This window comes from Arvicola amphibius, chromosome 1, assembly GCF_903992535.2.
Source record: "Arvicola amphibius chromosome 1, mArvAmp1.2, whole genome shotgun sequence".
Classification (NCBI taxonomy): domain Eukaryota; kingdom Metazoa; phylum Chordata; class Mammalia; order Rodentia; family Cricetidae; genus Arvicola; species Arvicola amphibius.
This window is the reverse complement of record NC_052047.1, coordinates 166784726-166799725: the sequence shown is the minus strand read 5'-3', so window position 1 is coordinate 166799725 and position 15000 is coordinate 166784726. Positions and strand designations below refer to the sequence as shown.

Genomic DNA, 15000 nt, shown 5'->3' with positions numbered 1-15000 from the left:
GGATACCTGACAACTTCCTCTTGTTTGTATGCTTGTGAACATGAGCACATACACCAACACATATGGGCACGAACCACAGGAGAGAAGAAGGGAGGAAGGGAGGGAGGGAGGGAGGAAGGGAGGGAGGGAGGGAGAATTAAAAATAAAATTCCAACCCTAACCTTTCAACCCAATTCATACAGCCAGGCATAAATGCCAGTGTCAATTATATTTTTAAAAAGTCAATAAAATAGCTGAAAGAAAAGAGAGGACAAATTTCATCTTAAAACACCTGGCTAATAATTATGCAGACATGGCTTCCCAAGTTGCTGGCACACTGACCGTCTGGTGGCACGGTAGAGCAAGTCTGCAGACTGTGGCAAAGGGCTGGGAGGATACTCTTGATGTTAGTACCTGAGAAACTACCAGCTATGGACGAAAGGAATAAGGAAATGTCAGAGCAAGACAGTAAGCATTTGATGAAAGATACAAGAGACTTGTCCCATCGTCTGACTGTATCCTGAGGACTTAAAAAACATCAACATATAGAGACGCTGCCAACAAAGAGTTTGGTTCTACTCGGGCAGGCTGGAAGCAAACTCTCTGGAGCTCCCGATTTCTTCCACTGACCCAAGACACCGTCCCAATTTCAATGGAGATACTTGCTTATTGAAAGGGTTACTTGCTAACACCACCTTTCAACAGCCCAGTTCTTTCCATTGCTCTGCATCAAGTTAAGAAACTTCATTTTGCATCATCTGAAAATGAGAGGCAAAGACGCCAGCAACAGCACATTCAGGAACTTTGATTTTAGAGCAAAAAGCTTCAGAGTCATCCATATGTGTTCCTGCCATGATGGACAAACTTAATTAACCTTTGCTACTCTGTTCCAACCTTCTGTTTTAGACGAAGCCAGTGACCCAGAAACAATATGTTACTATCAGAATCTCTGTGGCAGATACCGAGAGATATAGCCCTATCAGCAGAACCAGTAAATAAGCTACTTGGATTAGCTGCTTTAAGAAATATGGATTATATTCATGTCACACATGAGCTGTCAGAAACATTAGGATACTTTTAGCATAAATCAGCAGTATGAAGGCTATCTTAGGAGAACTGAACATGACACACTGCTTGCAGGGCAAGGTGAGGTTGTCCAGAGCCACCCTCCAGGTGGGCGCAAAGGTACACATTCACACACTTCCCCCAAACTGTTTAAAGATTCCAGTGCAGACTGGGAACTTCTGGCAGGCACCCCCAACTCACAAATGGCATGAAGAGCCCCATACCCCTCCACGACCATCATGGGAACAGGTCACATCAAATGACTCAAGAATAAATGAAAACAGGTTTCCCTAAATCTAGTTCACCCCTCCCGTGTGTGTGTGTGTGTGTGTGTGTGTGTGTGTGTGTGTGTATTAACATGTTTCAAGAAACAAGCCTAAGAGGCAGCATATTTAGTGTCATTACAATTTCCAGGCTGTATTCAAAGACTAAGAAATGTGCTATGCCCAACACAGACAACAGAGGCATTCTGAGAAGGAAGAGCCCTCCACAGTCAGCAAAGCCTGTTCACGTTCCCAGCTACCCACTCACCAGTGGCGTGATAATGCCAAGTGACTTTGTTTCCCTGAGCCTCAATTTCTTCGCTTAAATGAAGGAACAAGACCGGAAAAGGCTGTGTTATTCCATCCCTTGTTCTCTTGAGTCAGGGTCACCTGCCCCCCACCTCCTGCCCCCAGGTTCCCTAAGGCCAGCTCAACTTTCCTCTGGGATCCACTTTGGTTACTGGGGTACTCTGTAAAAATGGGCCTTCCTCAGCCCCACCCCTCTGAGCCCAGCATACTTCTCCCTGGGCCACAGAACAGAAACATCTTTACCCACCCGTGTTGTCATCTGAGCTGAGTGTGTACTAAAAACATACATGAGAAAAGATGCTTTAAGTATTTCATGTTTTCAACAGAAATGACTGCCTACTAGAAGGTAAAAAAATAAACAACTATAAGATTACTAGAATGAATATGTAAGATATAAAATAAATAACATGACGAAAATGGAACATGAATTAAAATAAATCCTTCAGGCATCAGCCTAGTGAGGTCTCCGTGTTTAATCTTTAAGAAACCAAATTACGGTGGTTAGCTCTAAGACCCCTAAAACAGATACTATACCTGTTTGCCTGAGGAAAGGTTTCATCATGAAAATATTTAAAATTGCACATGTTCTTATAAATTCCCTTGATGGCGTGTTAATGCTGCCAGCTTCTCTACAACAGCAACAACAACAAAAAGCCAGTGTCCACCACCATCAGACAGTAGATGTGGAGGTTCCAATGAGATGTCCCCCATAAATCCTGGGCATCTGGATACTTGGTCTCCAGTTGGTGGCTGTTTGTGGAGGATTAGGAGGGTGGCCTTGCTGGAGGGAGAATGTCAAGGGGGACGAGCAGGCTTTGGGGTTCCAAAAGACCAATGTCGTTCTTATTCTCTGCCTCCTGCTTGTGGTTTGAGACAGGAGTTCTCATCTGTTCCTACACCATGCCTCAGCTCTACCATCATGGACTACAGCCCTCTAGATCCACAAGCCAATCAAAAAGCTTCCTTTTCTGAGCTGCCTTGACATGGCGTCTTATCACAGCTACAGAAAGTCGACGATACGGTGGCAAATGATCACTGGATTCTAGAAATAGAAACGGGTTCTAGAAAAGGAAGTGGGACAAGTCAAACCTGCTGGTGACCATGTGGGCCACAGGATGGGCAGACGGCTCATAAACAGCAAGACTGTAAAAAGGATGCTTAGCTGAGAGGAAACGACCTGGTCAGGCTCCTCCCGGAGGTTGAACCAACCTTCCCCCCCCCCCCCGGGAAAAGGGCCTTACGTTCTCCTGTCTCCTCCCTGCTATTATCATTTTTAAATTCAAGAGTATCTGCCCCCCAAAAAAAAAGAGTGTCCGAGAGCGAGGTCTATTTTTACATATCTGTAACCCCAACACTTAGAAGGCTAAGACAGGAGGGTGGACATCTAAATTCAAGGGCAGCCTGGGTTATACAGGGACACTCTGTCCTTTGAAACATAAACAAAAACCAGGCTTAGTGACATACTCCTTTAATCCCAGCACCTGGAGGCAGAGGCAGACATATCTCTGTGAGTTAAAGGCCAACCTGGTCTACATAGAGAGTTCTAGGACACTCAGGGCCACAGAGAGAGATCCTTTCCGTCTTTCTCCATCCATACATATATATTAATATTTTATGTTAATATATTAATATTATATATATATATTGATAAATATATTAGAGGTAATGTATATTTATGTTATATATTAATAGGCTGATATATAAAGGATAATAAATAAAAGCAGACAACCCACACATTAAATGATTTAAGGATTATTAATTTTAACTTTTCCTGGGAACTAGAGTGGATCTAAGATGCGCCTTCACACAACCACACTTCCTGCGGGAAAGACACTGCACTGTGGCAGAGAAGGTAGGGGTCCGGCTATGTCCACACAGCCTGTGCTTGGAAAGTCACTTCTTTACACCATACATTAACATGGCTGTCCCAGAGCTAAGCTACACTAGAAGAGGGGTTAGTGTGAAGCCAAGGGCCTGTTGGTATGCGGGGTAGAGAATATATGGAGGCAGGCAAACAGTCACAGGCAGCTTTTGAAAACACCAGCCTGGTCTTCTGGCCCTCAGCAAGCTGAGAGGGCTGGAGCATCATCCCGGGAACACCCGCGTTAGGCATCTTTATGCCCAGTGTCATATGCCAGAATTCGTTTCCCTTCCCGCCTGCATCTCGATTCAAACCAAGGGCTATAAAGGCTATCCCCGCCATCTCTTCATGCTTTTTCCATATACAGACACAATGTGCAATGGCCATATCAGGATCATCAGCATATCTAGCCAACACGTCTCTTCTAGCTATTTTAAAATACATGAACTCTTGTTAACTGCGGTTACCCTACTGTGCTTTTCTACCTACTTCATTTGGCAGTCAATCCTAGTGTGCAGCAGTCCCCGGTGCATGTTTATTTAACACATAAATGAATTCCAGTGAGATGCATAGCTGTCAGTGGACAATCACTACCACGGGATGACTCAGACAGAGACCAAAGTAACCACCAGAGGAATGCAATCCCTGAGGCTGTCATCTGACCACGCCCTGACTGCGGTGGGAACGTGAACCCAGACGTCTGGTGGCACAAGTTTGGAAACAGCCAACAAAAGAGCACCAGCTGCAAGGAGATCTCAGGCGGGGCTCTGAGTGCTCCCATATTTATTTCTGCTCACTTGATGTGCACCTCTCCCTTGTCAACCAGGTACAACATGTTTATTTAAGAGATAATGTTGCCGTGGAGGAGTGCACAAGGCAATAAACAGCTTTTGCAGGCAATTAAATGCAGAAGCGAAATTGAGCTGCTGGTCAGCGGAAGCAGCCATTCATCGTGAGTTTGTTCCAGTGTCACAAATGTTATTCCTGTTTCACAACAGGACAGGAATCTATGATTGGGCCACAAATCTCTGCAGGCTGGAGACAGACCAGAAACCATTAAAACCTTTCTCAGCATGCATGGTGGTGTTCACAGGGGCGCATGCTCTGGGATTTCGGGATGCCGTCCCCAGAGACCTAGAGAGGAAGTAAGCATTCAAGAGTGTTCTCTCTCTCTCTCTCTCTCTCTCTCTCTCTCTCTCTCTCTCTCTCTCTCTCTCTCTCTCTCTCTGTGTGTGTGTGTGTGTGTGTGTGTGGTGTGGTGGGTGGGTGTGTGTGTGCACGCGTCCCCACCTCCCTCTCCCTAATAGATTTGGTACTTAGTAGATGCTGAGTCAGTCTGTGGCTCGTTTGGTTTAATATACTTAGGCATGTAGAAGGTCTAACTCCACAAAAGAGTCAATGGATTTTTCTGATGTAAAAACGGATGCCCTGTTTGTTTTTCAAAAGTCTATCTTTAAAATAAAATTATGATCTCTGCTACAATATGTTATTTTCTAGCAACCAAATGAGGTCTTTGGTTGAAAAACATCCACAATGCTCCCCAACACGCAATGCCACTCAAAGTACCAAGGAAAGGGGACAGAGCATAGAAAGGAGACTCCACCCACCCAGGAGTTAGGAGGAAAGTTGGGTCCAGATCAACATGAAGAATATGGCTCCCATACTAGATCTCGGACAGAGCCTGAGTCATTGAGGACTCAGGCAGCAGAGAACAGAATAGGCCCTCACACGCTGCCAAAGGCACCTCAGGAAGGACAAGAGAATACTGGGAAACAGTCACAAGAGAACCCCAACCAGCCAGCTTCTGGGAAACTGCCCCTCGAAGAAGCAAAGTGACATTCAAAGAGCAGGCTCCACACATCTTCCGGAAACAAAGAAGGTGAAGCTGTGATCTGAGCACAAGGGAGAGTCACAAATTTGAGGACCACTTAGACTTATAGAGTAAATACAGTCCTGTCTAACTGAAACTCTGCCTTGGAAAAAAAAAAAAGATCAAGTTGCTAGCCACTCTCCCATCTACCCCAGATTCCTGTAGTAACACCTCTGCAAGCTACGAGTGCTTGTTTTCTTTCGTGTGTGTGTATGTGGAGACAGATACGAATGTGTATACATGTGGAGGCCGGAGGTCAATGTTGGGGTCCCCCGCTATCACTCTCTACCTTATTTTTTGAGACAGTCTCTCATTGAACCTGGAGCTCACCCAGTCTGGCGAGACTGGCAGGTGAGCAAGCCCCAGGAATCCACTTACTCACCCCCAAATCCTGCAAAGGATTACAGGGGAGTTCCACCACTTCTGGGTTTTGCTCTGCTTTAACACGGGTGTTGGGATCCAAACCTTTGCAAAATAAGCACTTTAAACACTGAACCATCTCTGCTAGCTACAAAGACAACTCTGGGGCCAGGCATGGTGGTGCACACCTTTGATTCCAGTACTCCAGAGGCAGAAACAAGAGAATCTTTCCGAGTTCAAGGCCACCTGGTCTACACAGAAAGTTTCAGGCTACACAGGGTTACGTAGTGATGTCTTGTCTCAAAAACTAACAAACAAACAATAAACAATAAAAATCCCTTCTGGTTACAGTGTGAGTCACCCCCACCTCTATGATGTGGTTATGTCAGGCTTAAGAGGAATCTGCCGTCCCTTTCTTCAATCTCTTAGGATCACTCTGTTACACATACACTGAGAATGCCCCTCCTTGTGCCTCATTTACCATCACATTCACAGAAAACTGTTATGCAGATTCCAAAAGGAACTTCAAATTAGTGAGATGTAGCTTATTTCAGACAGTGACCGGCGGGACTAGGTCTTTCAGGAATTCACGAGAGTGCTACCCTCGCTCACCTCAAACACCCACACCTCAGCTCTCCTCAAGACAGTTGTGCTTGTTTCTGACCTGCATGGGTGAAGGAACACAGAAGAGAGTTCCGAGAAGATCTTCAACAGGAAACACAGGGCTTAGGCAACAACTCTAAGCCCTAAGCAAAGAAGGGCCTGAGCGTTTCGTAGGGGATCCACCCCACAGCTGAGGCTGACTGCTGAGACAGTGTACTCACAGGTGTGCCCAGGATCCCCACTCACAATGACTCCTGCAAGCCAATTCTGCTGTCCTGAGTTTGCTGCAGACCCAGTGATGGTCAGACACTCCTGACAAACACTTCAAAGTCAGGTTCAAACCCTGGCTCTTTCTCTTGGTGGCTGTGGGGACCTTGGGAAAGTCATTCCTCTCTTAATCTTGATGCCCTCACCGTTAGAAAGGACAGTATCATTCCTCCCCTGAAAAGTAGGAAGGACTAACCGTTGTAGAATATTAGTTTAAGATGGGTTACATTCATTAATGCTGTGGAATATTTGTTTAATGATGCAAAGATGTATTGCATTCTTTTTGTTGCATTTATTTTTATTCTGCAAAGTTGTGTTACTCTGCCTGTACACCAGACTGGTTTAATGAACAGCTGAATGGCCAACAGCAAGGAAGGAAAGAGAAATGGGTGGGGCTTGTAGGCAAGGAGAATAAATAGGAGGAGCAACCTAGGCTCCAGAGAGGAAAGCTAGGAGAAGAGGAGGAGAGGATGCCAGGGGCCAGCCGGCTAGCCACACAGCCACCCAGTTACCCAGCCACCCAACCAGAGTAAGAAAGGAAGAAAGGCATATAGAATAAAAAAAAAAGTAAAAAAAAAAAAAGCCCAGAGGCAAAACATAGAAGAGAAACAGATTAATTTAAGAAAAGCTGGCTAGAAACAAGCCAAGCTAAGGCCAGGCATTCATAAGTAAGACTGAGTCTCCTCCATGTATTTATTTGGGAGCTGGGTGGTGGGCCTCCAAAGAGTTAAAAAAAAACCAACTACAACGAATTGCTCAATAAATGACAGTTTTTGTGCTTGTATTATTGAGAACATCTGCTGCAGCAGGACAGAAGGACCTATTGCTCCAGAGTAGCTTGTTACATGAGAATACATCATTGAGAACATCTTGCAGAAAGACTTAAATAAGGGCCTCCGAGGAAACAAAATCACATGAGATGATACTTAGTGTATCTCCTGGGGCTGGGACAATGATGTCTCTTTCTGGTCTAGTGGTTTGTGGGAAGGTACTACCAAACTTCTCTCTCCTCTCTCTCCTCTCTCTCCCCTCCCTCCCTCCCCCCCTCTCTCTCAGGACTGAGGAAGTTTGCCAATTTCCCCTCCCATTCTGGTTGGCTTGTACGTGTGTCTAAGTGAAGCTTCTCACAGCAGATTCCTTCCGCCTTCTGCATGAGGGGAAGAGTGTCACCTAGGGCACAACAGGAGGGACCTGCCAGGCCCCAGCAAGATGCTTCTGGTGAGTGACCCCGTCTCCAGTTGAACTAAGACCTCACACGTGACTTTGCTGGTCCTTGGCAGAAATGAGAGGCAGGGCTACGTTTTGTGTCAGGAACTAACAGCTGTCACAGGGTTTCTGACAAAAGGAAGAGACCGTGAATTTAGAGGACGTGATTAAGGTGCAAATGGAGATAGCTGTCTTTCCGCAGGCCTTATCAATTAACCTATCAAGTTCACAGACCCACCCAACTACCCTATTACCAAAGGCTAGAAACAGAAAAGCCAGATGGGCCAGTAGCAACTGATATCCCAAGATCTCACTGGACCAGCAAGAAGGTCTGCTTTGTTTAAATCTTTTTTGTTTGTTTGTTTGTTTTACAAGACAGTGTTTCTCTGTGTAGCCCTAGCTGTCCTGGAACTTGCTCTGTAGACCAGACTAGGCTTGAACAGGGAGATCTGCCTACCTCTGCCCTGAACGCTGGGGTTAAAGGAGTGCATCACCAGGTCCTGGCTTGTTTAAACTTTTTAAGATGTTTCTTTCTCCCCACAGGAATAGAGCTGTCAACAGAAGCCAACTGCAAACCTTACCCGAACCATAAAATCTACCATGCTAGAAAGGTCTGAAGAGGTCCAGCTGGAAGTCCACCAGACTCCCCATTATCCTCACAATACCTCTCAATTCTAATACCCACAGGTTTTAAGTCTCCCTCCAAAAAACGCAATGTCAGGCTGAGGAAACAATACAAGTGATGACCATATAAGCAGGAGGAGCAGATCTCGGAGACCCATGTAAAAAATGTTAGGCAGGCATAGTGGCCTCCCCATAGCCCCCTCACAGAAGAGCAGAGACAGGAAATCCCAAAAGCAAAACAGCTGATAACACTAGCCAAATACATGCATTCAAGAGAGAGACCCTTCCTCGCTGGATAAGGTGTGGAGTGTTTGAGAAAGACACCCAAGATCAACCTCTGGCTTCCGCCCGCACACACGCTATGTGTATGTGTACCTGCTCATACATATGCAAAAATGCATGCATACATGCACACACAAAAATGTAAAGCGTACAGAAAACTTAAAGAGAAATCTGTAGTTCACGGGACTAGTCAGATCCCTGAGTATAGCAAGAGAATCTCCAAAGTGGGATGACTTGAGTATTAATAATTCCCTTACTTCAAAGGGGGGGGGTGAATGAAACAGACTTGGTTAGAGGAAAATGTCAGGTCATAACGTTTTAGAATTGGATTAAGCTTAAGAAAGTTAAAGACCATTCAAACAAAACTCCCTTAACTCTAGGAAACAGAAATTTGCAATGCTGACTTCCAGAGGCTTGGGGTTAGAGAAGTGGAGAGACATACATCAAAGTTTTTACTTTCAATTTTTAAGTTCTGGAAGTTGAATGCACAATGTGGTAGCTATAATCACTAATGCTTCATAGCTGAAAAGTACAGACTGACTCTCAGGTGAATGCAAGCACACACACAGGTGGTGCCTTCATTAACCCAACTGCAATAAGCAACACACACGTCAGGACACCACACTGTACAGTATGAATGCATCCAACTTGTCAATTACACCTCAATAAAGCTAAAAAAATAAAGGGCAAAGAGGGCATCCAAGATTTACGCTAACTCCTAGATGTATATTAAACTGAAATGCAACCAAACCCTTGCTGAGAAAGCCTCGGCATGTTAACACAGCTATGATGAGCACAGTTTTTGCAGAAGTACAGCCTTTTCTGTGGCCTGGTGGTGTGGGTCTAACCTCTCAGCTACACACTCCTAGAATGTTAGTCCACACCGTAATCTAGCCTCGGAGTGCTTCTGGTGCTAACACGATGAATGACCTGATGGAAATAGCTTCACCCTTAGAAACAGAACCACTCCAGGGAAAGCTTTTTCCCCAATGAGGCAAAACACTGTTTTTCTCCACTGTTGAAAGCTTGGCTGCACATTATTTTAATAATACATGTATGTTTGTGTGAGCACGCGAGCGTGTGCACATGTGTGCGCGCGCACACACGCACACTCTGAAAGACTGATATCCATTTCTAAAAAACACCCACGTATGTTACGGAGCCATCGCAACACAACGGAATTCCCTTTCAAAATTTATGCCGTGCAAACACATCCATCATTATCCTTTCTCTCCTAGGGTAAAGATTTGCGGAGAGAGGGACTTCCACCCAGGATGCTGCACCCAATATAGTCTAAGCTGCCCCCAAATGGGGAAGACTGGAGGAGGTGGGACCACGGAAACATCTAATGCTGGCCAACTGGGTATTTCTGCAAAACAACAATGTGAGGAAAGCTAAAACTGAAAAGGAGCCCAGATGCATGCATACTCCCTTCCAAGTCCCTGCAGTCAAACTCTGGAGTTAAATGACATTATCAACATATGGAAAGAAAAACCAATGTGCTTTCCATACTCAATAATGCTGATCTGGGTGCTGATCTGGGCGTGTGCATGGCACACGTGTGCATGCATGTGCATTTTACGTGCATATGTGTTTCGCATATCCCATTAACTCTGGGTCATGTGTATGGCACATGCGTGCATGCGTAGACAGCTTACATACATGTGTGCTTCACATATCCCGTTCTCTGGGTCATACCTGCCACTGGTTTCCAGTCTGCGCGGGCACGTAAGGTGCTGGCAGACTCCGCAGGCTGTTCTTCACAGGAGATCCCCCAAGGGGATTTCCCACCTCCCCAGAGGAGGACTCGGCAGACAGGGCCATGGAGTACTGAGGGTAGTTGTACAGGTTGTTGTAGTAAGGAAACAGAGGTGGCTGGTAGAAGCTGCTGTAGTAGGCGGGGTCTGACACCAGGTCCGGTGCGTTCTCCACATGCCCTCTGCTGGTGACAGCAGGAATATCCTGGATGACCATGCGCCCCTCTGAAACAGAAAGGAGAAAAAAAAGACAGTGTAAGATTTAGCGTAGGGGGGTTCACAAACCTTGTCCTCTAAACCTTAGCTATGCCTGAACGATTTCCTTCAAGCTGAGCAAAGAACCTGGCCATGCAATAGAGCAGTCATCCACTGCCGCTTCAGCCCCAAGAGGAGGGATCCAAGGCTGGCTTCCTGCTGGTGGCACAGCTGAAAGACCCTTGGCCATGTTATTTTTATTAAGAATACCAAATTACTTTAGAGGTGGATTAAGTGACATAAAGCCTTACGTACCTCACATACCCCTACCTAAATGTCACGAAACTGGAGATCAAATCCAGTTAACCTGTCTACGAATTCCTACCATGTGATAAACTACTGTCATCCAGGAACTCAGTAAGGGGCTGGGTTTGAGCACATACCGTTTCCTTTATGTCCTTCCATGGTGGATACTCTATTCTTTAGTAGGGACCAGAGTATGGGCCTGGAATAGACCAACTTGCTCTGCAAAAGTACTGTTAGCACTACTTGAACTTTGGTGGACCAGCCAAATCAATGCTGTGTTGCAATAAAGCTTTTTCCCATAATTGAGAAGAGACTCTGTTTATCCCCCAAAGGGTAATTAGTCAGCCCGTCACATTCATCAGGATCCGCCAAGAATCTCGAGATTCGCGTGACAAACTATAGCTGCCGATTCTTCAGCTGAAATGGAGGAGGGTTTCCATTGTATCCTGTCCAAATGAGAGACTGGACCTCACGCCTCTGGCCTCGGTCCAATGGACATCCACTCACACAATGCTCTAAGAGATGAGTCAGCCCCTGAAGCGGCAGGAGTATCCCCTGTACTACCTACAGGGAGCCTGCAGCATAGGGCGAAAGCAGCAATGGGATTTCCGATCATACGGCCACCAATGTAACTGCAGCACCCATAAACTACTATGGAAAGTCAGAGGAAGGGAAGATTTAACTTGCAGTTTAGAGACAAATTCAACCTTTGTGCCACACCCTGAAAAAGGAAGGAGAGAGCTGAGGTGAGGCTCAGAGTTCAAGGCCTAGCAGAGAGATGGGGTGGGGGAGGTAAGTAAAATAGAAGGTGGGAAATGAGAGAAAAGAACATGGGCAAAGAGATAAAGACAGAAGATGGAGTGACCGGAAAGACATCAGGCAGAAGAACAGAATAAAAGCAGGGACAGACTGGGCTGGAAGGCACGCTGGGAAGCCTTTATCCAATTTCAAGATGGGATGTAGTAGGAAACAATGAAGATTTCTGAGTTAGTGGACGGAGTTCCACCTGATGAAAATTCTTGGGAAAAGTGAAGGAGATGAGAAAGACCAACTAAGAAGCAACACAATTTCAGACAGAGACCACATTAGGCCCCAAATGTGGGGCATGAAAACAGAAAGAGCTGGAGGAGGATGGGACATCAGGACTGAAGAGAAAGGGGTGAAGAGCAGGGGTCTGGCTGTGGTAGAGGGAGGGAGGAGCATGTCCTGGTTAATCCAGACACTGGGCATGAGGTACACAGCTAAGTGAAGGTAAGAAACTCGAGACTTCCTGGGAGCCACAGAGACTGGCAGCTGAGACCTGGAATCACTACCCAGCAATGGGGTGGAGCTAAGGCAGGCACTGAGGAAAGCAGGTGCAGCTCCACAGAAGCAAAGGTGACAGAGACGGCAGAGGGTCCCACTGTAGTGTCAATCCATGCTCAGAAACCGCACAAATCTGGAGCCGGTCAAGATGAAGACTGTCTCTGGGGTTTTCTGTTGTGCGAAGGAAGCCAGGGCTTCTGACCTGCTAAGTAGCTTAGAACAAGCAAGCAAGCAAGCAAGCAAGCAAGCAAGCAAGCGAGACACAGGATGGCTGTCAACAGCCAGATGATCCTGCAAGGGATCATGCCACGCGTCCCCCTGTGCCTAGCATAATACCAGACCCAGAGCAGCAAGCGTTTTTAACTAAAGAGAGCAGTAGCAGTAGTTTTTAAGTCGTATACTTAAAATACAAGGCAAAAACTGAAGCTCCGAGAACCACAAGCTCTTGCTACTTCATAGTTGTGGCAAAGAAGGGTCCAATATATCAAGAAGTGAAGAAGAGGCTCCCAGAGAAATTCCCAGCACGATGCGTGGTTCAAAAGCACTGGGGGGGGGGGGGGGGGGGGGGTCCTGGATCAATGTGTAGAGGAGGAAGAGAAAACACACAAGGGAGGCTGTGTGCACTCAAGGAGCAAGCCTATAACTGAAGCCTCCGTACAGCCTTATTGTAAAAACTGCAACCTCCTTTGCGTGAGAAGATCCAAATCCAACCACCACTGGCTCCCGCAACTGCACTGGCAAGCCACAGTCTGTTTCTTTTCTTTCTTCTCTCCTCCGCACTATTTTCTTACATAAAACAACAATGTTGGGGGCTGGAGAGAAGGCTCATGAGTTAAGAGCACTTGCTGCTCTTGTATAGGATCTAAGTTCAGTTCTCAGAACCCACACAGCATCTTACAACTGCCTGCAACTCCAACTCCCGGGGATCAATGCCCTCTTCTGCCTTCTGTAGATACCAAGAACACGAACGGTGCACATAACTACATGGAGCCTCTCACATACACACATGGAAAACGGTAAAAACAATTCACTGGCATAGGCGGTCATTGTTGGTAGCTAATCCTTTTGCTTTCAGTGTTGGGTCCTTTATTCTCTATCTGCTTACAAAAGCAACGTAAACTTTTTGAAAATGACAAATCATGCAGACATCTGAAACATGAAACATGAAAGGGATAGATGAATAGTTGAACACCCAGCCTAAGTATTGGTGGGTCATTTCCCAAGCAATCTCAGACCCTGACGGAAGGCATGTTAAATACTTAAACTGCTCCTGTGGTGGGAATCTGGAGATACCTTAGGGCCTGGGCCTCAAAAGTCATGTCCTTACTAAAGAAAACAAGACAGGGTAGCAGGCAAAAAAAGAAGAGAAGAGAAGAGGGGAGGGGAGGGGGGAGGGGAGGGGGAGGGGAAGGGAGGGGAGAGGAAGGGAGGGGAGGGGAGAGGGAAGAGGGGAGGGGAGGGAGGGGAGGGGAGGGGGGGGGGGGGGGGGGGAGGGGGGGGGGGGGGGGAGGGAAGGGGGGAAGGAAGGAAGGAAGGAAGGAAGGAAGGAAGGAAGGAAGGAAGGAAGGAAGGAAGGTCAGCCGAAGGCATCAGGTGTCTAAGACGGAGGCTCAGCACACTTTGTCATCTCTGAGCTCCTCTCATCAAAGCCACAGTTTGCGGAGGAACAAAATAACGGTGGCAATAACGCTCAAGGTAACAAGAAAATAGCGCCAATAAACAGAACAGTAAACCTCAGATTTAAAATGTTAGGTCAGGTCAAGTCATACTGAGCTTTGCTAAGGCTACTTGACAGTTAATGATGCCATCATTTCCCCATATTCCAATTTTGTTTTGTTTTGTTTTTTTCAAGTTATTCTGAGCTTTAATGGCAAGTTGAGGTGTATGTTGGGAAAGTTCAGTCTCCCAACAAGATGTGAATATTGAAACCGTGTGAGCTTTCAACAGTACATGCCCCCCCAAATATTACACACAAAATGACTAAATGCCCTAAGAGGGTTTTTTAAATCTCTATTAAACCATCAGTTTTTTATGGTCTCTCTCTCTCTCCCCCACCCCTCTCTCTCTCTCTCTGTGTGTGTGTGTGTGTGTTGGTGTGTGTGTGTTGCCAGAGACTGAACCAGGGCCTTAGCACATACTTAAGCAGGCACCGCACCAGGAAGGAACACCTCCTCCAGGTCAGAATTCTCTATTTCAATGTTCCCAACTGAAACTTGGTCAATGTGGAACACAGTTTCACGGCTCCCAGCTTTAATGAACATGCTGTTGCTATATGAAAAACCCCAGAGCTGGCAAAAATCAGCACCCAAGGAGTCACCTATCAGTTCCAATGCTTTAGCAAGATCTCAATCAGTTGCAATAGCATCACCCAGAACACTTAGTGTTACACGGGGTTCAAACCACAGCAACACAGTTGTTTAATTTTCATTTTATTCTTTTACAGATTGAGAGATGATAGACTAACACACAGTCTTAAGTACTAGAAGTGGAGCCCAGAGCCTTGCACGTGTAAGGTGTTTTACCACTGGGTGATACGCTCAGCCTTTATTTTTGTGTTTTAAGATTTCCGTGACACATCAATAGTATGCACATTCTCCACGTGACTGGGCTGAAAGGTTTATCCAGGATTCTAGAGGGAGGAGCTGAGATGGAAATGACTTAGGGAGGTAGAGAACACTCACAAGGAGGCTAAAATGAAGTCACAGAGAGAAAAGAATGTTCCAGGAGCAGTGACCACATAAATACGCC

The 15000-nt window shown here is 46.1% G+C and overlaps 1 protein-coding gene across 1 annotated transcript in view; it reads right to left on the bottom strand.

Moving 5' to 3' along the window:
* Positions 1–15000, bottom strand: part of Dmrt1 (doublesex and mab-3 related transcription factor 1) — a 94002-nt gene that overhangs the window by 41155 nt on the left and 37847 nt on the right. The window contains exon 3 of the mRNA XM_038312584.1: positions 10388–10671. Coding sequence (XP_038168512.1) covers positions 10388–10671 — 284 coding nt within the window. The remainder of the gene's footprint in view (positions 1–10387; positions 10672–15000) is intronic.